The sequence below is a fragment of the Stegostoma tigrinum genome, chromosome 18, assembly GCF_030684315.1.
Source record: "Stegostoma tigrinum isolate sSteTig4 chromosome 18, sSteTig4.hap1, whole genome shotgun sequence".
NCBI classification, from domain to species: domain Eukaryota; kingdom Metazoa; phylum Chordata; class Chondrichthyes; order Orectolobiformes; family Stegostomatidae; genus Stegostoma; species Stegostoma tigrinum.
This window is the reverse complement of record NC_081371.1, coordinates 62,017,073-62,040,293: the sequence shown is the minus strand read 5'-3', so window position 1 is coordinate 62,040,293 and position 23,221 is coordinate 62,017,073. Positions and strand designations below refer to the sequence as shown.

At 46.2% G+C, this 23,221-nt stretch overlaps 1 protein-coding gene across 4 annotated transcripts in view; it reads left to right on the top strand.

The window, feature by feature from the left end:
• nav3 (neuron navigator 3) overlaps positions 1–23,221 on the top strand; it is an 824,703-nt gene that overhangs the window by 595,036 nt on the left and 206,446 nt on the right. For 3 of the 4 annotated variants that reach the window (XM_059652602.1, XM_059652603.1, XM_059652604.1), the window contains one exon: positions 22,965–23,073. In XM_059652602.1, the coding sequence (XP_059508585.1) occupies positions 22,965–23,073 (109 nt within the window). Of the gene's footprint in view, positions 1–8,727; positions 9,021–22,964; positions 23,074–23,221 lie in introns of those variants that run through there. The other variant, XM_059652605.1, reaches the window with a different exon arrangement.

The window sequence follows — 23,221 nt, the reverse complement described above, 5'->3', positions numbered from 1 at the left end:
AAGATTGCATTTGGTCCCCGTCTCCAAATCATTGACTTTTATTGTGAACAGCTGGAGCCAAGTTCTGATCGCTGTGCTACCTCATTTTTTCCCCTTTATTCATGCACAGGATAAGAGCATGACAGCATTTATTGCCCCTCCCTAATTGCCCAGAGGGCAGTTAAGCGTCAGCCACTTTGCTGTGGGTCTGGAGTCACATGTAGGCCAGACCAGGTACGGATGGCAGTTTCCTTCCCTAAAGTACATTAGTGAACCACATGGGTTTTTCAAACAATTGGCAATGGATTCATGATTATCATTGGATTCTTAACTCCAAATAGTTTATTGAATTCAAATTCCACCATCTGCCATGGCAAGATTTGAACCGGGGTCCCCAGAACATTATCTGGGTCCTTGGCTAACAGCGATAATACCACTAGGTCATCGTCTCCCCACGTACAGCTGGGAAAAAGACCCTTTTTATTTTTATTCACTTGTGAGACCTGTGTGTCGTTGGCTGGGCCAGAATTTATTGCAACATTGTTAATTGTCCTTGAGAAGGTGGTAGTGAGCTGCCTTCTTGAACCGCTGCAGTCCATGTGCTGTAGGTTGACCCACAATTCCCTTAGGGAGAGAATTCCAGGACTTGGACCCAGTGACACTGAAGGAATGGCTGCAGTCCATGTGCTGTAGGTTGACCCACAATTCCCTTAGGGAGAGAATTCCAGGACTTGGACCCAGTGACACTGAAGGAACGGCGTTATGTTTCCTAGTCAGGATGGTGAGTGGCTTGGAGGGGAACTTGCAGGGGGTGGTGTTCCCATGCCCTTGAGATGGAAGTGGCCTACGGTTTAGGAGCTATTATGTAAGGATGTTTGGTGAATTTCTGCAGCGCATCTTGTAGACAGTACACACTGCTGCTACTGAGCATCGGTGGTGGAGAGAGTGGGATGTTTGTGGATGTGGTGCCAATAAATGCGGCTGCTTTGTCAAGGATGGTGTCAATTGTCTGGTGTTTTGTTGGAGCTGCACCCATCCAGGCAAGTGGTGAGTATTCCATCCCACACCTGACTTGTGCCTTGTAGATGACGGACAGGCTTTGGGGAGTCAGGAGGTGAGTTATTGCCACATCATTCCTCGCTTCTGACCTGCTCTTGCAGCCACAGTCTTCATATGGCTAGCCTTGTTCTGTTACAGTCAATGGTAACCCACAGGATGTGGGTAGTGGGGCACTCAGTGATGGTTGAATGTCAAGGGGGCGGTGGTTAGATGGTCTCTTATTGGTGATGGTCATAGCCTGGCATTTGTGTGGCACGAATGTCACTTGCCACTTGTCAGCCCGAGCCTGGATATAGACCAGATCTTGTTGCATGTGAACACGGACTGCTTCAGTATCTGAGGAATCACGAATGTTGCTGAATATTGTCCAATCATTGGCGAACATCCCCACTTCTGGCCTTATGATGGAGGGAAGATCATTGATGAAGCAGCTGAAGATGTTTGGGCTGAGGACACTACCCTGAGGAACTCCTGCAGAGATATCCTGGAGCTGAGATGACTGACCCTCCAACAACCACGACCATTTTCCTGTGTGTCAGGTGTGACTCCAACCAGTGGAGGTTATTGCTGAGCAGGTGCTGCTTGATAGCTCTGTTACTGACACATTCCGTCACTTTACTGATGACTGAGAGGAGACTGATGGGGCGGTAACTGGCCAGGTTGGACTTATCCTGCTTTTTATGTAAAGGACATACCTGGGAAATTTTACACATTGTCGGGTAGATCCCAGTGTTGTAACTGGACTGGAACAGCTTGGCTAGGGGAGCAGCAAGTTCTGGAGCACAAGTCCTCAGTACTATTGCAGGAATGTTGTCAGGGCAGTGTGCAGTGTCTCCAACCGTCTCTTCATATTAAGTGGACTGAATCGAATTGGCTGAAAACTGATGTGATGCTGGGGACTACTGGAGGAGGCTGAGATGGATCATCCACTCGGCACTCCTGGCTGAAGATTGCCGCGAATGCTTCAGCCTTATCTTTTGCACTGATGTGCTGGGCTCTTTCATCATTGAGGATGGGGATATTTGTGGAGCTCCCTCCTCCTTGTGAGCTGTTTAATTGTCCACCACCATTCACAACTGGATGTGGCAGGACTGCAGAGCTTAGATCTGATCCGTTGGTTGTGGGATCACTTAGCTCTATCTATCACTTGCTGCTCTCGCTGTTTGGTGTGCAAGTAGTCCTGTTTGGTGGCTTCACCAGGTTGATACCCCATCTTCAGGTATGCCTGGTGCTGTTCCTGGCATGCCCTCCTGCACTCTCCGTTGAACCAGGGTTGATCTCCTGGCTTGATGGTAATGGTTGAGTGGGGGAATATTGAGGTTACAGATTGTGCTGGAGTACGGTTCTGCTGCTGTTGATGGTCCACAGCACCTCGTGGATGCCCAGTCTCGAGTTACTAGATCAGTGCGAACTCTGTCCTATTTAGCTCAGTGATAGTGACACACAGCACGATGGAGATTGTTCTCAACGTGAAGGTGGGACTTCGTCTCCACAAGGACTGTGTGATGGTCACTCTTACCAATACTCTCATGGACAGATGCAACTGCAGCTGGCAGATTAGTAACTATGAGGTCAAGTGTGTTTTTCCCTCTTGTTGGTTCCCTCACCACCTGCCGCAGACCCAGTCTCGCAGCTATGCCCTGTAAGACCCAACCAGCTCGATCAGTAGGACTTCTACTGAGCTACTCTTGGTGGTGGACATTGAAATCCCCCACCCAGAGTACATTTTGTGTCCTTGCCATTCTTGGTGCTTCCTCTCAGTGTTGCTCAACATTGAGGAGTACTGATTCATCAGCTGAGGGAGGGCGGTACGTATAATCAACAGGAGATTTCCTTACCCATGTTTAACCTGAAGCCATGAGACTTCATGGGGTCCGGACTCAATGTTGAGGATTCCCAGAACAACTCCCTCCCGACTGTGCCACCCCCTCTGCTGGGTCTGTCCTCCCGGTGGGACAGGACATATCCAGGGATGGTGATGGGGGTGTCTGGGACATTGTCAGTAAGGTATGATTCTGTGAGTATGACTATGTCAGGCTGTTGCTTGACTATTCTGTGAGACAGCTCTCCCAATGTTGGCACTAATTCCCAGAAGTTAGTGAGGAGGACATTGCAGGGTCGCCAGGGCTGTTTCTGCCGTTGTCTTTTCCGGCGCCTAGGTCAATGCCAGGTAATCTGTCCAGTTTCATTTCTTTGTTAATGCTTCATAACAATTGTTTTAACTGGTGGCTCGCTTGGCCATTTTAGAGGGAATTGAAAGTCCCTGCTTTCTGTTTGACAGCCGATTGTGAATTCCTGTCAATACTACACCTCCTGCTCATGTGCTTTAATCTTTCTAACTAGCCTCCGTGGGGGACTTTATCAAAAGCTTTCTGAAAATTCAAGTGTATAAGATCAAATGACACCCCTTATTAATTTTGAGTGTAGCATCCTCAGAAACCTTCAGGTTCAGCAAACATGAGTTTCCCATTTGCTAAATCATGCCGACTCTGCCCAAACAGATCATTATTGTCCATGTGTCTGTTTATCATTTCCTTTCTCATCGACTGTATTATTTTCACCTCTTCCCCTGATGTAAGCGTGATAGATCTGTAGCTCTAGGTTTTCTCTCTCACTTACCTCTTTAATAATGGGGTGACATTTGCTCCTGTCCAATCCACAAGAATCATTGTGCTTTGGACAGCAGTCACCAAGGTAACTACTATATGTGCAGTCACTTGGGGTTTTATCAACTTGCAGCCTCGTTAATAGTGGGGAGGTTGTGGCTTTGAGGTATTATTGCTGCATTGTTAATCTGTACAAACCTGGGTTTGAATCCCACCACGGTAAATGGTGGAATTTGAATTCAGTAAAACAAAATCTGCAATTAAGAGTGTAATGATGACTGTGAATCCATTGCTGGTTGTCAAAAAAATCTAATCTGTGTCACTAATGTCCTTTAGGGAAGGAAACTGCCATCCTTACCTGGTCTGGCCTACATGTGACTCCAGACCAACAACAAAGTCGTTTATGCTTAACTGTCCTCTGGGCAATTAGGGATGGGCAATAAATGCTGCCCGGTCAGCGATGCCCTCATCGTGTTAATGAATAAGAAAAAACATCTCTCAGTGCAATCTTCTTCCTAATGCTAATTTCTCCAACTCCTCACTCTTCCTAGCCACTGACATCTCTAGTTCCAGGAGATTTACAGTATCTTCCTCAATAAAAATGGACACAAAACAACCTCTCCCATGTCTCTGTAATAAATTCTCTGACTCTGTCTGTAATGGACCTTCATTCGTTCTAGCCAAAAGTTTCATTTTTATATACCTGCGGAAGTTTTTCCACTTGGTTTTTATGTTTTTTGCACAATTGCTTTCATATTTACTTCTCCTGTTCCTTATCTGTTTCTTGGTCCTCCTTTGATGTATTCCATAAACCTCCCAATTGTCAGAATTACCACTGTTTTGGCAACTTTATAACCCTTTTCTTTTCCAGAAGATCTTTTCTTAGTCACAGTTGAATGATCTTTTCTAAATTTTAGGATTTTTAAAGAATGTATATTTGCTCTGGTCACTCGATGAAGACTATTGATTTTCTTTGCATTGCCATGGCTTTTAATGTAGAGGCATTGCTGAGAGACAAAGCTCATGAACCTCCTCAGAAGACTCTACTGCTAACCCTAACCCTATCACAGAGATTATAAGAGTAGGGAGATTATGTTGGAGCTTTGGTGAGATCACAGCTGGACCACTGTGTGCTGTTCTGGTCCCCACACTATAGGACGGATGTGATTGTATTGGAGAGGGTGCAGAGGGAGATTCACCAGGGTGTTGTAACAGAGATAATGGGAACTGCAGATGCTGGAGAATCCAAGATAACAAGGTGTGGAGCTGGATGAACACAGCAGGCCAAGCAGCATCAGCGGAGCAGGAAGACTGATGTTTTTGGCCTAGACCCTTCATCAGAGAGATAGATGTGATTGCACTGGAGAGGGTGCAGAGGGAGATTCACCAGGATGTTGCAGAGTTGGAGCATTTCAGTGCTGAATATGGACTGGTTGGACTAGGATTGTTTTTCTTCCGAGCAGGGTAGATAGTAAGCGGTCTTGTTGAGGTGTATAAGATTATGACGGTCATGGAGACGGTGAATAGAAAGCAGCTTCTGTCCTTCGTCAAGTGAAAATATCAAAAGGGATAGAATTTTAAAGTGAAAGGCTGGAGCTTTAGAGGAAATTGGAGAAAAAGTTTCACCCAGAGCTTGGTGGAGATCTGGAGTATGTCGCCTGGGAGGGAAGTGAAGTGGACAACCTCACAACTTTAAAAAGTATTTGGATGAGCATTTAAAATGTCATAACATTCAGGGCTGTGGCCAAATGTGGGAAAGTGGGAGTAATGTAGGTAGCTCTGTATATTTGGCAGTAGAGACTCGATAGGCCAAAGGACCTCATTTCGTAAAATCATAGAATCCCCTCAGTGTGGAGACAGGCCCTTTGGCCCGACAAGTCCACACCGACCCTCAGAGTTTCCCACCCAGACCCATCCCCCTATAACCCACCTAATTTACACTCGCCTGAGCACAATGGACAATTTAGCACAGCCAACCACCTAACCTGCACATCTTTGGACGGTGGGAGGAAACCGGAGCACCTGGAGGAAACCCACACACCCATGCAAACTGCACACAGACAGTTGCCTGAGGGTAGAATTGAACCCGGGTCCCTGGCGCTGTGAGATAGCAGTGCCAACCACTGAGACACCATGCAAAAAAAGCATTAATTTCGCCTCTCCCCCTAATTTTCAAGTTGTCAGCAGAGCCTGCCTGTATTTCTGGAGGTTTGTGTGATTTGTATTCCAGTGAGTTGTCGCACTTGCTGTTTTTTCTTAATTATGATCAGTCTGTTACGAAAGTAATGGCCTGCTGACACCATCTATCACACTCTGTCAGACCAATCACAGTGATAACAGATGGCTTGTCCAACACTAAATGACATTGGCACCTTGATGATGGACTTCATACAGACCATTGGCTGCAGCATGAGAACAAACAGACTCTCCCAAACCTCTGAGAAAAGGGAAGCCAGAGAACGTAAAGCTAATTGTGGGGTTAATGTCTGGCAGAGGGAGGGTATTCTGGGGAGAGAGAGACTCCAACAAGGCCTGTGTTGCTGTCCCACACCCCCTTTATGCTGCCAAGTTCAGACAAAGGTGGGTCCACAGTTGGTCAACGCAATGTGCTTCCAGAAATAGCTTCCTAATTAGAGCAGCAGGCTGCAGATCACACGGGAAAAAAAATCTTCACAACGTAATCATTCGATCTGCTTCCGCATAGGCACAGACTGAGCAAGAGGGCTGAACTGAATCAGCACTTTGTGTACAATAACATTGGAAGTTGTTAACCCAAACTCACCTGTGTCCCCACTGAAGTCACTTAACACTTTAGAACTCACTTCCTCGATTTGAAGGCAGTGGAGGCAGAGTGTTTTGAAGACAGTTCTGGAGAGATTCTTAGCGCTTGGGTGGGTGTGAGGGTGAAAGCTGGGGATTATTGAGGGGGCAGGGGCAGGCAGGAATAAGGAGTAAGAGACCAGGCATGACTTTATTGAATCACAGAGCAGCCTGGAATGGTCTACTCATGTTCCTAATGTGTGTGTACCGTTAGGGAGCTGGTACTCTCAGCTCACATTCTGCATACCTCACTGTGGTGATATTCCCAGCACAGGGAGAGGCTGTTCAGTCCCTTGGCCTTGCCTTGAGAATGAGAATGATCTGTCATTAACTTCATTCATTGGGCTTACCCAACATTATCATTATCCAACAAAACCACAGCTTTGAAAATGGCAATTGACTTCTGTGTGTGTGTGTGTGTGTGTATGTGTGTGTGTGTGTGTGTGTGTGTCTGTGTGTCTGTGTGTATATGAGAGAGTGTTTGTGTGAGAGTGTTTGAATGTGTGTGTCTGTGTGTGTGTGTGCATGTGAGAGAGTGTTTGTGTGTGTCTGTGTTAATGTGTGTGTGTTGGTGTTAGTGTGTGTGTGTGTGTGTGTGTGTGTGTGTGTGTGTGTGTGTGTGTGTGAGATTGTACATGTACGTGTGTGTGTGTGTGTGTGTGTGTGTGTCTGTGTTTGTGCGTGTGTGAGTGTGAGTGTGAGTGTGTGTGTGTGTGTGTGTGTGTGTGTGTGTGTGCGAGTGCGAGTGTGTGTGTGTGTGTGTGTGTGTGCGTGTGCGAGTGTGAGTGTGTGTCAGTGTCAGTAGTGTGCCTGGTTTTTATAGTGCCTGTCATTGTAACATGCTGCTGTGTAAAGCCCCGAGCTTTACTGGTGGCTCCGTCACCTCTCGACTGTCCCTGACAATCCACCTGCTCACTTTACCTGGAGATTCCTGGTGAGATTGCAGAAAACCACTTTGAAATTTGCAATTCCAGACCGTCTTGGTCTCCATTGTACTTTGTAATTACCAAACCCCAGTAAAAATTCACTGACCCTTCCATTCACATATGGTGATGTCCCCGAAATACATCCTGATCAGCGTGGAGAGGGTATGACCCATGGCCCGTGTTTGTGCAGCACAGTTCCCCACGTTGGTTCGCAGCTACCTAACGTTCACATTGCTGCCTGGCTAGGCAGACACTCAGGGAGCTCAGTGACAGCCTCTGAAATGTATGACTCTCTCCTATTCTGCGTGAAACTTGTGTTATTTATAATCAAGTGGTGCTGAAGATTTTTTTTGTCTTTTGTTTACGCAGCCCTTTCAGGATCTGCAGCCACTGCAGTGAAGAGAGAACAGGGATAGATTTGAGATGCAGGTTGAATACTAAAAGAGGTGTGCCTGGTATCAGGCTTGTATTATCCTTCACTTTCACAGCTTCCCGAACAGTGAACTGGGTGCTACTGCAGCCTGCTCCCGCTCGCTCTCTGTGTGTCTCTGCGTTTAGCTCCAGGGTGGGGGTGGAGGTGAAGGCTTTACCTCAATGCAGCTCCCTGTGTGAGGAATATTCTTCTGCTCATTTTTGGATCCTGTATCTCTTCTGTCCCGACCTTGTCGTTTCGGAAGAGCTTCGTTAAATATATGAAGGCATACAGAGGTGGCAGTCACTCAGCCTGTCACCCCACCCAGCCTGCCTTGTGGGGATTTCTCCTCGACAGCGAAAGGCTCTGTGACACACTCTCACTGCCCGAGTGCACATCATGTTGTTTCTACATCACTGCAGTTTCGGTGATCGAAGTGGGAGCTGCACTCCTGTCAAGTTCTGCTTTTCTCCAGAGAGATAGGGATCAGATCTTTACCTGGGGATGTGGCCGTGGCTATGGGAAGTGGATGGCCAGAATGCCAGGGTCACACATTGCTTTCCAGCATTCTCACAATGAGGAGCTCTGTGACTCAGGTGAGCACAACTTGCCCCTTGTTCGAGGACTGACCCTCCAGCTGTAGAGAGGCGATGCTGAAGAGAAGAGCAGAGACGATGCACTGGTCTTCTGATCTGTCGGTGTTTAGGAGCTGCAGCGATACGCACGCAGCCCCCCTGCGCAGGCAGAAGTCCTTGACAAACTTGGCACTGCTGGGCGAGGGTGGCCGGACCCTGGGCCTGCTAAATGGACGCTGGGTGGATGATAGGGGGCAGTGCTATGCTGTCCCCTTCAGGGGAGGCTTCAGGCCAGCTGTCCACCCACTGTCCAGGTCCCTGTCTGTCTCTGAACACTCCGTCCCCCAAACTGGATCCAATACGAAGGGGCCAGACATGCCCAGGAAGGCTGGGAGTGGTGAGATAGTAGGCACGACGCTGAAATGCCAGCAGACTGAAGTCAAGCTCACCAACGAACTTACTGAGATCACCAATAGCTGGAAGTCCGTTGATGAAATTCTTGCAGGAGATTCCAAGATGACCAGAAGACACAAAGTGCTGAGAGATGCTGGCTGTCCTCGGGAAGGAGTTGCTCAGTTAGACACCGATATTATCCTGACCATGCTTGGAGACTTGGAACAAGTGCTTTATACAAACCTACTTGGTGAGTTCTGTGGAGTATTTGTGTTGATATTTACTGTGGATATCAACTGATTGTCAGCATTTTTGTCCTTGTTACCCATCTAAGCTCTTTTTGACACCTCTTGGAACAACAGTTGTAATTTATATTGTAATTAACTCACAGGGAAATTAATGGCCCATTGTATTTAGAAGCACACTGTAGCATGCTGCAGAAAAACGTATTGAAAATCATAAAGCATTGCTTGAGAAAAGGTACGAATCTTTTGTGAGCTTCTCAATAATTTTGGGAATGGGACACTGAAATTGCACCACCAATCATGATCATGTTGAATGGTGGTGCTGGCTCAGAGGGCTGAATGACCCACTCCTGCTCACATTTTCTATGTTTCTGTTTGCAGCGGTGAAGCGGCTGCAGTGGGCAATGAATCCCCTCTGGAGCAGGTGGGACTTTAACACATCTTCTAGAGGGATGAGGTGTATCTGATTAGATACAAGACACTTAGAGGCTTGGGTCAACAGATCAAGGGATACAGGGAGAAGGCAGGAGAATAGGGCTGAGAATCAGATCAGCTGTGATTGAATGATGGAGCAGATGTGATGGGCTGAATAGCCTTACCCTGCTCCTAAACCTTATGATCTCACCTTCTAGCTTAGAGGTAGTGACAGGACCACTTTGCCACAAGAACCTTATACTTTGCACTGGAAGATTGAAGCGATTGATAAATCATCAACAAAATCAGCAGATGTGCAGGTGAACCTCTGCTTAATGTGGAATATCATCTTGGGGCCTGGGATAGGGGTGAGGGAGGGAGGAGGCACCTTCCCCTGCAACCGCAGGAAATGCTACACTTGCCCCCACACCTCCTCCCTCACCAATGTGGTATACTGCATCCACTGTACCCGGTGTGGCTTCCTCTACATTGGGGAAACCAAGCGGAGGCTTGGAGACCGCTTTGCAGAACACCTCCGCTCAGTTCGCAACAAACAACTGCACCTCCCAGTCGCAAACCATTTCCACTCCCCCTCCCATTCTCTAGATGACATGTCTATCATGGGCCTCCTGCACTGCCACAATGATGCCACCCGAAGGTTGCAGGAACAGCAACTCATATTCCGCCTGGGAACCCTGCAGCCTAATGGTATCAATGTGGACTTCACCAGTTTCAAAATCTCCCCTTCCCCAACTGCATCCCTAAACCAGCCCAGTTCGTCCCCTCCCCCCACTGCACCACACAACCAACCCAGCTCTTCCCCTCCACCCACTGCATCCCAAAACCAGTCCAACCTGTCTCTGCCTCCCTAACCGGTTCTTCCTCCCACCCATCCCTTCCTCCCACCCCAAGCCGCACCCCCATCTACCTACTAATCTCATCCCACCTCCTTGACCTGTCCGTCTTCCCTGGACTGACCTATCCCCTCCCTACCTCCCCACCTATACTCTCTCCACCTATCTTCTTTTCTCTCCATCTTCGGTCCGCCTCCTCCTCATTCCCTATTTATTCCAGTTCCCTCTCCCCATCCTCCTCTCTGATGAAGGGTCCAGGCCCGAAACGTCAGCTTTTGTGCTCCTGAGATGCTGCTTGGCCTGCTGTGTTCATCCAGCCTCACATTTTATTATCTTGGAATAACCATTGCTAATCTGCCTTAGTCATTGAACCAAAACAATCCACTCCTCATTGATTATAACAGATATAATACAGAAGAAGAAAGATGGGCCCAGTGTCTGTGTGGAAACTGGACAGCTCTGTATCCAACATGGTGAGCAGTATGAGCAATCTCAGGAATGTGATCCCCGCTGTGTTGCTGGAAAAAAAACCCAAAAATATAATCACAATTAAGTCTGAAGTATGCAAATAAACGTCTGTTTGAGTGTTCTTTTTGAAAAACTTGGTTTACCCAGCAAGTGAGAGAGGTCTGCACGTAGCCTCATGTTTCTCCTGAAAAGGAACTGGAATGTGCCACTGAAACAGGGAGTTTGATAAAACAGGAAGTTACACACTCCCTGACATTGCTCAGTTGCTTGTGGAGTCGGGGGTTGGGGGGTGCGGTGGTGGTGGGAGGTGCGGGCTGCAGTGCTAAGGACCTCTGTTTCTCAACTCTCCCTGCCATGATTCCCCACCTCCTGATGGGGCTCTCCCTATCCCATCCCCACTCAATCTCTCTCCCAATAACAGCCAATGAACCGGTGGTCTAAATGCCATTGCTCATTTCGCAGTGAGGAGCCTAGAGGTAATAGAAACTGCAGATACTGGAGAATCCAAGATAACAAAGCGTGAAGCTGGATGAACACAGCAGGCCAAGCAGCATCTCAGGAGCACAAAAGCTGACGTTTCAGGCCTAGACCCTTCATCAGATTAAGGATCTAGGCCCGAAATGTCAGCTTTTGTGCTCCTAAGATGCTGCTTGGCCTGCCGTGTTCATCCAGCTCCACACTTTGTTATCTTGGAGCCTACAGGTGCCCCATAGCTCTGTTGTTTGTGACTTCAATTACCGCAGACACAGTTTCAGGTTTAATGCAGGCTGGCTTATTCCACATGCATCTGTGTGGGACAATCCTGAGGCCAGAGAACATCCAAGAAGCCAACTACAGATTCCTTCTGTTCCTGGTGAATGAGTGGGACTAGAATTGTGTCCCTCAATTCACCTTTTTAAGAAGCACACAAGATCCATGAGTTTATGTTTAACTGTGTTGAACAAATTGAATATCTGTTATTCAACAACAACTGGAAGAGCGAACTTGCATTCATATGGCATCTTTTACATCCTCGGAATATTTCACAGCACTTTATAACTAATGGAATATGTCTGAAACTGTCAAAATGGGGAAGAGTGCAGCGGCCAATTAAAACACACCGTGCTCCCACAGAAAGACCATAACATCAGTCAATGGAAGCAAGCATACAGGTACAGCAGGCTGTGAAGAAAGCTAACAGCATGCTGGCCTTCTTAACAAGAGGAATTGAGTATAGGTGCAAAGAGGTCCTTCTGCAGCTGTATAGGGCCCTGGTGAGACCGCACCTGGAGTATTGTGTGCAGTTTTGGTCTCCAGATTTGAGGAAGGACGTTCTGGCTATTGAGGGAGTGCAGCGTAGGTTCATGAGGTCAATTCCTGGAATGGCGGGACTATCATATGTTGAAAGTTTGGAGCGACTGGGCTTGTATACACTTGAGTTTAGGAGGACGAGAGGGGATCTGATTGAGGCATAAGATTATTAAGGGATTGGACACTGGAGGCAGGAAGCATGTTTCCACTGATGGGTGAGTCCAAGACCAGAGGACACAGTTTATAAATAAGGGGTAGGCCATTTAGAACAGAGTTGAGGAAAAACCTCTTCACCCAGACAGCAGTGGATATATGGAATGCTCTGCCCCAGAAGGCAGTGGAGGCCAAGTCTCTGGATAGTTTCAAGAAAGAGATAGACAGAGCTCTTAAAGATAGTGGAATGAAGGGTTATGGGGATAAGGCAGGAACAGGATACTGATTGTGGATGACCAGCCATGATCATAATGAATGGTGGTGCTGGCTCGAAGGGCCAAATGGCCTACTTCAGCACCTAATGTCTATTGTCTATTATCTATAGAAGAGCAGAATCAGGCCACTCAGCCCATTCAACTTGCTCCACCATCCAACTGATTCTGTTTCTCACTGTTTCTCTGTCTCAACTGTTTCTCACCCCCATTCTCATGCTTTCTCCCCGTAATCCTTGATCCCCTGACTAATCAAGGACCTATCTATCTCTGTCTTAAACACACTCAATGACTTGGCCCGCACAGCCCTCTGCAGCAATGAGTTCCACAGAGTCACCACCCTCTGGCTGAAGAAATCCCTCCCCATCTCAGTTCTAAAGGGTCGTCCCTTCACCCTGAGGCTGTGCTGTTGGACCCAAGTCTGACGAGTGGAAAGATCTTCACTAAATCCACTCTATCCAGGCCTCTTAGTAATCAACTCCACTGCATACAGACCCAGAGACCTGAACTGTTCCTCATATGACAAGCCCTTCATTTCCGGGATCATTCTTGTAAATCTCCTCTGCACCCTCTTTAAGGGTCGTCTCTTTAAAGCTCTTTGCGCTTCGTCGGAGGCTCACTGATGATGTTACCTAGAATGGTGACGAAACGTCTGAAAACTAACCTTCCAGCTCAGCGAGCAAACTCACATCCAGACCCTCTTTAATGTCAGTGCTTCCTTCCTTAGATACACTCACAAAAAAACTGCTCACAATATTCCAAATGTGGTCTGACCAGAGCCTTATACAGCCTCAGCAGAACATCCCTGCTCTTGTATTCTAACCCCTCTTGAAACGAATGCTAACACTGTATTTGCCTTCCTAGCTGCGAACTGAGCCTGCACGGGATTATGACTGTCATGTTTGTCTTTTTAACTTTGCTTCGTTTTTCTGACCCCCTATGGTCATACTGTGTACAGCTGTAATATAACTTACTTTTGTCATTTCTCTATTTTGTAACCAAGGATTGTACCCAGGAACCTCTTGTACCAAAGATGGTGCTGTAAATGGCAATGTATCAACTTTTTGTTCTACTCATTTTAAGTACATATGACAATAAAGCTAATTCAATTCAATTCAATTCAATGTTAAAGATAAGAGAATCTTGAACTGATTCCTCAGTCCCTTTGTGCCTCAGATTTCCAAAGCCTTTCACCACATAGAAAATAGCCTGTGCCTCTAATTTTCCTGCCAAAACACATAACCTCACACTTTGCCATGCTGTATTCCTTCTGCCACTTCTTTGCCTTCACTCTCCCCCAGCCTGTCCAAGTCCTTCTGCAGCCTTCCCCACTCCCTCAACACTACCTGTCCCTCTACCTGTGTTTGCAAACTTGGCAACAGTGCCCTCAGTTCCTGCCTCTAAATTGTTCGTATATAACGTGAATAGTTGTAAGTCCCAACACTGACACCTGTGGAGCTCCACAGTGGCTGCCATCCTGAAAAAGACCCCTGTATCCCCATTCTCTGCTTCTCTGCCAGACAGCCAGTCCTCTATCCATGCCAGTAACTTGCCCTTAACACCATGGGCTCTTTACCTTATTTGGCAGGCTCCTGTGTGACACTTTGCCAAAGACCTTCTGGAAATAGATCATGTTCACTAGCTCTCCTTTATCTGACTTGTTCGTTGCCTCCACAAAGCAGTGAGATAAATATCCACAGGGTGAATTTGTTTCATAGCCTCTCCTGCTCTAACTTTAGTGCACGTTTGATGGCAATAAAGGTTGGGATTGAATTCAGCTGCTTGCCCTCCTGTAAAAATCCGAATCAGCTGGGATGTGGTCCTTGATATTCAATCCCCATGTGTCCTTGAGCAGCCTGATGCAAATATGCATGTGGCCGAAGTGAGGTGGAATAGGATTTAAATCTCCAAATTGTTGCTACTTAATTGTAGATTTCAGGCAAAACTCAACATATTTTCAGGGTGTGAACAGACAGGGGGTGAGCGATTTATCAGGGGTAGGCTGGAATGTGGATTTGAGTCCACACCCTGGTCTTACTGAAGAACAGACCATGCTTGAAGGGCTGAAAATAGACCTGGTCCTGATTTCTATGTTTTGAATTTCATCCACCTCCTCCCTTCTCTGCAAAGTCTGTTAAAAATTAAGGGAGGAGATAGCCTAGTGGTATTATCACTGGATGGTCAATTCTGGAGACCTGGGATCAAATCCTGCTGTGGTAGGGGGTGGAATTTTAATTCAGTAGAAGTCTGGAATTAGGAGTCTAATGGTGACCGTGATTGTTGGGTAAAAACCCATCTGGTTCACTAATGTCCTTTAAGGAAGGAAACTGCCATCCTTACCTGGTCTGGTCTGCATGTGACTCCAGGCCCACAGCCATGTGGTTGACTCTTAAGGATGCGCAATAAACGCTGTCTAGCCAATGTCACCTCATCCCAAGAATGAATGAAAAAGCTAAACAGCATCTAGAGGTAGTTCTGGTTTTGCCTGAGGGTTCCTGGCTCATAATCAGGTCTCCTGTGGAATATTGTATCGGATCCCCATTGTGGTTTTAGGATCCAGCTAGTGGAAGGTTTTGAGTGGGGAGTCCCTGGCCCTCATTCAGTGAAGCAAAGACAGAAATCAGACTTTGCTGGGAACAGTCAGCTGCAAGGGAGGGTACAGGTGACCTGTCACATTGTAACTGGCTCCCAGCCTGAAACTCCAGTTGATGGGAGGGGTTAAACGCTGCTCTCCAGCCCATCCCAGTGACAGGCTGTGCTGAAAACTCAATAACACCCTAGAGTGTCCTTTAACTCACAGCACATTAGTGAATCCTCATCAATTTCAAACAACAATCAGCTTGGGAATATTTAAAGAAAAAGAAAGTAATTATATGAGAATAGCTAACAAACTGGAACATTTCTAGGGATTAATAATCATAACTGATTTAGCTTATCGCCAGATTGATGGATGACTTATTGTGATTTTTAAAGATGACAGTTGTGTAAAGTGGTTGTGTTGTATACTTTATATACAGCAAGCTCCTGTAAACTCCACAAGGATGATGTGAGAAACAGGTCATTCGGCCCATCAAGCCACTTGCTAATGAGAGAAATCCCAGTAAATCTTGGATTCATTCAGCCAGCTCAGTTCCGTATTATTTGGGCCTGTTGATCAACAAAACTTGCAAATTAACCCTTAGCCTCATCAACATTTCAAAGGTGTATCAGAGATAATAGGAACTGTAGATGCTGGAGAATTCTTCTGAAGGGTCTAGGCCCAAAACGTCAGCTTTCCTGCTCCTAAGATGTCTCTCAGAGACAGTGGTTCCTCTCCAGCCACCTGAAGGGGCCTTTTAAGCAGCTTTTAAACACCTTTATTATCTCACCACTGAATCTATTACAATCCCTCCAACCTAGCCTCCTAATTTTTATGCTATGGACTCTGAAAATCTGACCCAAACACAGAGAATGCAGGGAAATGTCAGTAGGTCTGGCAGTATTTGTGCTGAGAGAGAAAGAGTTAACATTTGGAGTCTGGTATGATTTTTCCTCACATTCCAAATAAGAATCATATCTTCAAATGGCCTCTTCCAGCAGATGCTGCCAGACGTTTTGAGCATTTGCTCCCCGTTATAAAGGGAGGTGACAGCCCAGTGGTATTATTACGATTAATAATCCATTCTCAGCAAATGTTCTGGGGACCTTGGTTCAAATCCTGCTGTGGGGATTGTTGAATTTGAACTGAATAAAAAAATCTGAAATTAAGAATTTGATGATGGCTATGAATCCATTGTCATAATCATCGAGTAATGCAGCGTGGAAACATGCCCTTCGGCCCAAAATGGTCCATGGTGCCCATTCAGCTACTTCCAATTGCCCATATCCCTCTAAACCCTTCCCATCCATGTACGTATCCGAATGTTTTTTAAATGTTGCTATTGTAACTGCCTTGACCACGGTCTCTGGCAGCCCATTCCATACACCCACCACTCTCTGTGTGAAGAAGTTGCCCCTCAGGTCCTTCTTAACTCTTTCCCTTCTCCCTTAAACCTGTGCCCTCCAGTTTTCAATTCCCTATCCCTGGGGGAAACGACGATATGCTTTCATCCTATTTATGCCCCTCATGATTTTATACACCTCACTGAGGCCATCCCTCATTCTCCTACCTTCCAAGGATTATTGGAAAGCCCCTTCTGGCTCACTAATGTACATTAGAGAAGGAAAAGATATTAGCCCTCATCTGGTCTGGCTACTTGTGAGTCTAGACACATAGCAATGAGGTTGACTCTCAATTGCCCTCTGGGATGAGCAATGTATGTTGGCCTAAGAACAACACTGAAGTAAAGTGTTGGTTATGTGTAGCATGAGCGGCATTGGCCCAGGGCCTGGAGAGAAATAACCACAGTCAGTGAGCATTGGGGTCAAACCTGAACAGTTGGCATCACACTCCAACCAACTGAGCTAACAAGCCCTCATCAATGACGATAAGCCGCTCCACTCACACAGCTATGGATCTTTGGAACTCCCTGTCTCGGGGACTGTGGATGCTCTATAGTTGTGTTTATTCAGAGAGTGAGTGGATGGAGTGCAACAAAGTTTTACCCAACTGATGCCAGGAGGACATAATCGATGTATGAAGAGAAACTGGGTCAGTTAGGATTTTATTCACTGGAATTTAAAAGAACGTGAGGAGATCTGTCATAGAAACTTATGCCATTCCGACAGGGCCGGACAGTGTAAATGCAGGAAATATGTTCCCAATGATTGGGGAGACCAGAATGAGGGGTCACAGTGTAAGGATATGGGGCTATAAGGATATAATGCCATTGAGGACTGAGATGAGGATAATTTTATTTCACCCAGAGTCTGGTGAGTTTGTGTAATTCTGTCACAGAAAGCAGTTGAGGAAAAAAACATTGAATGTTTTCAGCAAAGAGTTAGATATACTTCTTAGGTCTAAAAGGATCAAAGGGTATGGAGGAGAAGGTGGGAACAGGTGCCTGAGTTTGACGTTTAGCCATGATTATATTGAATGGGTGTACAGGCTTGAAGGGCCGAATGGCCGACTGCTGCTCCAGTTTTTAATGTTTCTGAGTTTCATGACCAGGAAAGAAGTTGTTGCATCTCTCATGGAATCAGATGAAACATGGATTGGATGGAAAGGTGGAATTGGGGCCACCCAGCAGCCATGAGCTCATAGAATGGTGCAGCAGGCTTGAGGGGCTGAATGGTCTACAGTGACTACTGTAAACTGTGAAGGAAGAAGGTTTATATTTGGTGTGTATGTGCTGCATTTGCATGTTGTTAGTTGAACATCGGAGAAGCCCAGATGGGAGTGAGCACCTTATAGCTGGTACAGCTCACAATCTGTTCTGGCATTGAGTACGTTAAAGTCAGGGAGCAGCATCCCATGCGAGCTGAAATACGCAGGGGAGCCAATGGCCTTCTGGTATTATCGCCCAGACACCCAGATAATGTTCTGGGATCTGGGTGCAAATCCCACAACGGCAGACGATAGAATTTGAATTAATAGTCAAATGATGACAATAAATCCATTGCCGATTGTTGGAAAAACCCATCTGGTTCACAAATGCCCTTTAGGGAATGCAACTCCACTGGCCTACATGTGACTGCAGACCCACAGCAATGTGGTTGACTCTTAGCTGCCCTCAGGGTTATTAGGGATGGGCAATAAATGCTGGCCCAGACAGTGATGCCTTCATCCCATGAATGAATAAAAAAAAACACAATTTTGCCATCTCTCACTGATGATGCTGGCTCTGGAAACTGTTTATGAGGTAAATCCCTGGGTCTTTAGGTATCAATGGGAAAGGGAGGAAGAGCTTAGATTCTACTCCTCAAAGTTTTCATGTTTAATTTGTAAGTCTTCAAAGGACCAGTAAGACCTGCGAGGATTTCTTTTTTGTGTTAATATTTTGGACAATTCTGTTACTGTTGGCATTAATGTTTTCATGATTTACTTTGATGGTGCACCTTTTCCCGAGTTCCTGGATCATCCTTTGATTGAGTGATAGCGGTTGGTCTCACAACAGCTGTCCTATTATCATTACCAGCAGCTTGAGAAGGGTACCGTAGATGGACACTTCTCTTTTTGTGCAGCAGAACCCTGGGCTTATCAAAGCTATTGTCCACTTGCTGCTGGCTGTTTGTAGTAAAATGATAATTAAGCTGTTTGTGAGCTCCCTTTAAATGTCAAAATGGTCTCCACTTCCTTCTCTCTGCACCCCCCCCCCCACCAACCCTGGAGCTGTGATGATCAGGGGAGATGTGGGGGCGGGCCTGAGAGTAACAATTGGACGCTCTTGATGCAATATTGATTAGGGAACTTAGATTCCTATCTGGAAAGAGTCTGGTTGTGGTAGAGAAGGGGTAGGTGCTGGTCCTAGCCACAGAGTCACAGAGATCCACAGCACAGTAAAAGACCCTTCAGTCTATCATACCCACACTGGTGAAAAACAAACACCTAACTCCTCTAATCCCATTTCCCAGCGCTTGGATCATAGCCTTGTCTACTCTAGCATTACATGTGTACATCTAAATCCTTTTTCAATGTGATCAGGGCTACAGCCTCTCCCACACTTACAGACACTGAATTCCAGATTCTCTCCACTCTCTGGGTAAAAATGCTTTTTCTGTCACATCCCTCTAAACTTCAGCCCCTTACCTCAATCCATTCCCCTTGATCATTGGTCTCTCACTAAGGGGAAGACGTTCCTTTCTGTCTACCTTGTCTGTGCCTCTCATTACTTTAAACATCTCAATCACATCCTGTCTCAATTTGCGATAATAGAGTTGTTCATGTGGGGGTCCCCTGAGAACCGCCCTCCGGCCCAATCCCTCCAAACACCGACACAATGTGTGCAGAGGTTCCAACTGCAGTGGGTACTGGGTCAGAGTGAGCTGGAGGGGACTGAATGGCCAACTCATGTTGCTGTGTTGTTGCTGCAGGGAGCCACAGTTTCCTGATCTTTGTTAAAACTGCAGTGTGTGCAGATTGCATGATGGAGTTTTATTGAATCCAGATTTGTTAATTTATTTTTGGAAACACTTGGGTCAGCAGATTCTCTCAGCAGCTTCAATCTTCAAGTTGGGGAGTGAAGAAATCTGACTTAACTCTTCAGTGATAATGGGAACTGCAGATGCTGGAGAATCCAGATAATAAAATGTGAGGCTGGATGAACACAGCAGGCCCAGCAGCATCTCAGGAGTCACTGCTTTTCAAGTATGGAAGAAAGAATTTCAGCTGTCAGAGCTATCCCTGGGCACAGACAGCACATGTTATAGACAGTCATAGAACATAGAACATAGAACATTACAGCACAGTACAGGCCCTTCGGCCCTCGATGTTGTGCCGACCTGTCATACCGATCTCAAGCCCATCTAACCTATACTATTCCATGTCCTCCTGATGTACAGGTGCTGTTGTTATACAGACATTTCATGGGAACAGATTGATGTTCAACAGGTTTCACGAAACTGCTAACAAAACAATGGATCAATCAACCTGAGGGCGAACATTCTGTGACAGACTTTTTCACCCTGACCCCAATCATGTCATGCACATGTGGGGAATATTCCCAGGGCTCTTCCTGCAGCACTTTTCCTGGTTTGTCCACATGTTGTTTCAGTAAAGGAAGTGGGAGGTTAGGGCTAGGGTCAGGGAGTTAGAAAGTTTCAAACCTTGGTGTCTTCATTCAGCGCACGTAGGCCACTCTAGATGGGCCACCATTTATTTGCCAACCGTATCCCCGGAGAGGATACTGCTGAGCTGCCTTTTTGAACAGCTGCAATCCTTGTGCTGAGGGGGGACCCACAATGTCCTTGGGAGGTTGCTGGGGGGGGGTGCACGTTGGAATTCCAGGATTCTGACCCAGCAACAGTGAAGGAACGATGATATATTTCCCAGTCAGGATGGTGAGTGTCTTGGAAGGAAACTTGCAGGGGCTGGTGTTCCCATGTATCTGCTGCCCTTGTCCTTCAAGATGGAAGTGGTTGTGGGTTTGGAAGGTGCTGCCTGAGGATCTTTGGTGAATTTCTGCAGGGCATCTTGTAGGTAGTACACACTGCTGCTACTGAGTGTCGGTTGCAGAGGGAGTGGGATGTTTGTGGATGTGGTGCCAGTCAAGCGGCTGCTTTGTCCTGGATGGGGTCAAGCTTCTTGAGTGTTGTTGGAGCTGCCCCCATCCAGACAAGTGGGGAATATTCCATCACACTCCTGACTTGTGCCTTGCATTTGGCACACAGGGTTTAGGAATTTAGGAGGTGAGTTACTTGTTGCAGAATTCTTGGCCTCTGACCTGTTTGTGTAGCCACTGTGTTAATGTGGTGAGTCCGGTTGAGTTTCTGCTCAATGGTAACTCCCAGGATATTGATAGGGAGGGATTCAGTGATGGTAACACCATTGAATATCAAGCTGCAATGTCTCTAATTGGGGATTAGAATTTTATTTTTGAGGTTAGAATTAGATGTGATTGTTACATGTACTGATGTATAGAAAAGCATGAATAAAACCATAACACCATATGACAGAGGAGCAGAAATGAGGCCATTCGGCCCATCAACTCTGCTCCACCATTCAATCATGGCTGATAAGTTCTTCGAACTCCATACAATGCAGAGTGTACGGTCACCATTCATGGCACCACTTTAGTCACAAAACTAGAACTTTAAAACCAAACAGAAAAGGAAAAACCTTTGTGTAGCGCGAATGTCACTTGCCACTTGTCAGCCCCAAGCTTGGATATTGTCCGGATCTTGTTGTATGTGAACATGGACTGCTTCAGTATCTGAGGAGTCACGAATGGTGCTGAATATTGTACAATCAACGGTGAACATCCCCACTTCTGACCTTATGATGGAGGGAAGATCATTGATGAAGCAGCTGAAGATGGTTGGGTCAAGGACACTACCCTGAGGAACCTCTGCAGAGATGTCTTGGGGCTGAGATGACTGACAGCCCACAACCCCGACCATCTTCCTGTGTGTCAGGTACGACTCGAAACAATGCGGAGTTTGCCCCTGATACTCATTGATTCCAATTTTGCTCAGGATCCTTGATGCCACATTCGGTGGAGTGCTGCCTTGACATCAAGGGCCGTCACTCTCACCTCATCTCTGGAATTCAGCTCTTTTGTCCATGTTTGAACCAAGGCTGTAATGAGGTCAGGAGCTGAGTGGCCCTGGCAGAACCCAAACTGGGTGTCACTGAGCAGGTTATTGCTGAGCAGATGCTGCTTGATAGCGCTGTAACTGACACCTTCCATCGCTTTACTGATGATCGAAAGGAGACTGATGGGGCGGTAATTGTCCTGGTTGGATATCTCCTACTTTTTATGTACAGGACATACCTGGGCAATTTTCCATATTGTCGGGTAGATGCCAGTGTTGTAACTTTTTTCTGGATGTTATCAGACTGTTGAATGGACTCTCACCTCAAGTATTGTAACCTGAATGCCTCTGAATCTTTTTGATCTCTACATCCTTTGCTTGCTATGATCTGCCTGTACCGCTTGTAAACAAAGCTTTTCACTGTATTCTGGTGCATGTGACAATAAAATCAATCAATCAATAAATCAATCAATCAATGTACTGGAACAGCTTGACGATGGCTTTGGAGCACAGGTCTTCAGTGCGATTTGTGGAATATTTTTAGGTCCTGGAGACTTTGCCTAATTTCCAGAGGATAAAGTGTTCCCAAGATTACAGTGTCAGAGAGGAAGGATCCATAAATAATGCTGCCCCACCCCCATTTTGTAACAACTAGAGAGATGTTGTCATTTGGAATGCAGAACCTGAAGAATTGCTGGTATCTTATTCAGCAATAACTTGCAAAACAGGAGTGATCCCATCAAATGTCAAATCAGATTTAAGGGTCCGCATGGCCCACTCGAGATCCTATTTCTTACAGATGAACATTTACAACAGGAAAGGTAATTGTAGGGCCCTGGGGAAGGGGCTAATGGAATTACTCTTTTAATAAGGACTTTTCCTCGGCTGTATACATTGTTAGTCTTCTGTAGAGTTTCTGCTTCCATTCAACAATAAATTGCATTTGTATAGCTCTGTTAGCATAATAAAGCACCCCAAGGCACTTCACTTATCAAACAAATTCTGATGCTAAGCTACACCAGGAAATAGGGGATAGAAGCTCCAAAGCTCAGTTAAAGTGTTTCAAATTGGATGCATGGAGGGAGCTTGAAGAATTGTGGACGTTGGGGAGATGACAGAGACAGTGAGGGGTGAGGCCCTTGAGGAATTTGAAAACAAATAGAAAATATTACATTGTGAAGGCACTGCTTATGCGGAACCTGGAGTAGCTTTGCAAGTACAGGAGTGATCATGGAATGCCACTTGGTGGGAGGTCAGGAGCAGCTGAGTTTTGGATGATCTCAATGTAAAATAAACTCTGAGTGAGCTATTTATTTAATGTCAATGTTATATTAAAAACACACGGTGATATGAGGCTCACCATGTTTTTTCTCGCTCGCTGTTGTAGGTGAAGATCCAGAAACCAGGAGAATGAGGACGGTGAAGAACATTGCTGATCTCCGACAGAACCTGGAAGAGACCATGTCTAGTCTGCGCGGGACCCAAATAAGCCATAGGTAGTTGGCTGTTACATCCCATTTCAGGCTGTATTTTGAGACCTGGCTTCTTACTTAAGCAAATGCTGTTAACCTGGGTTATCAAGATTAGACTGGCACAATAAAATGCAGTTTACAGTGAAGAGATTGTTGGCCACCCCCCTGATAG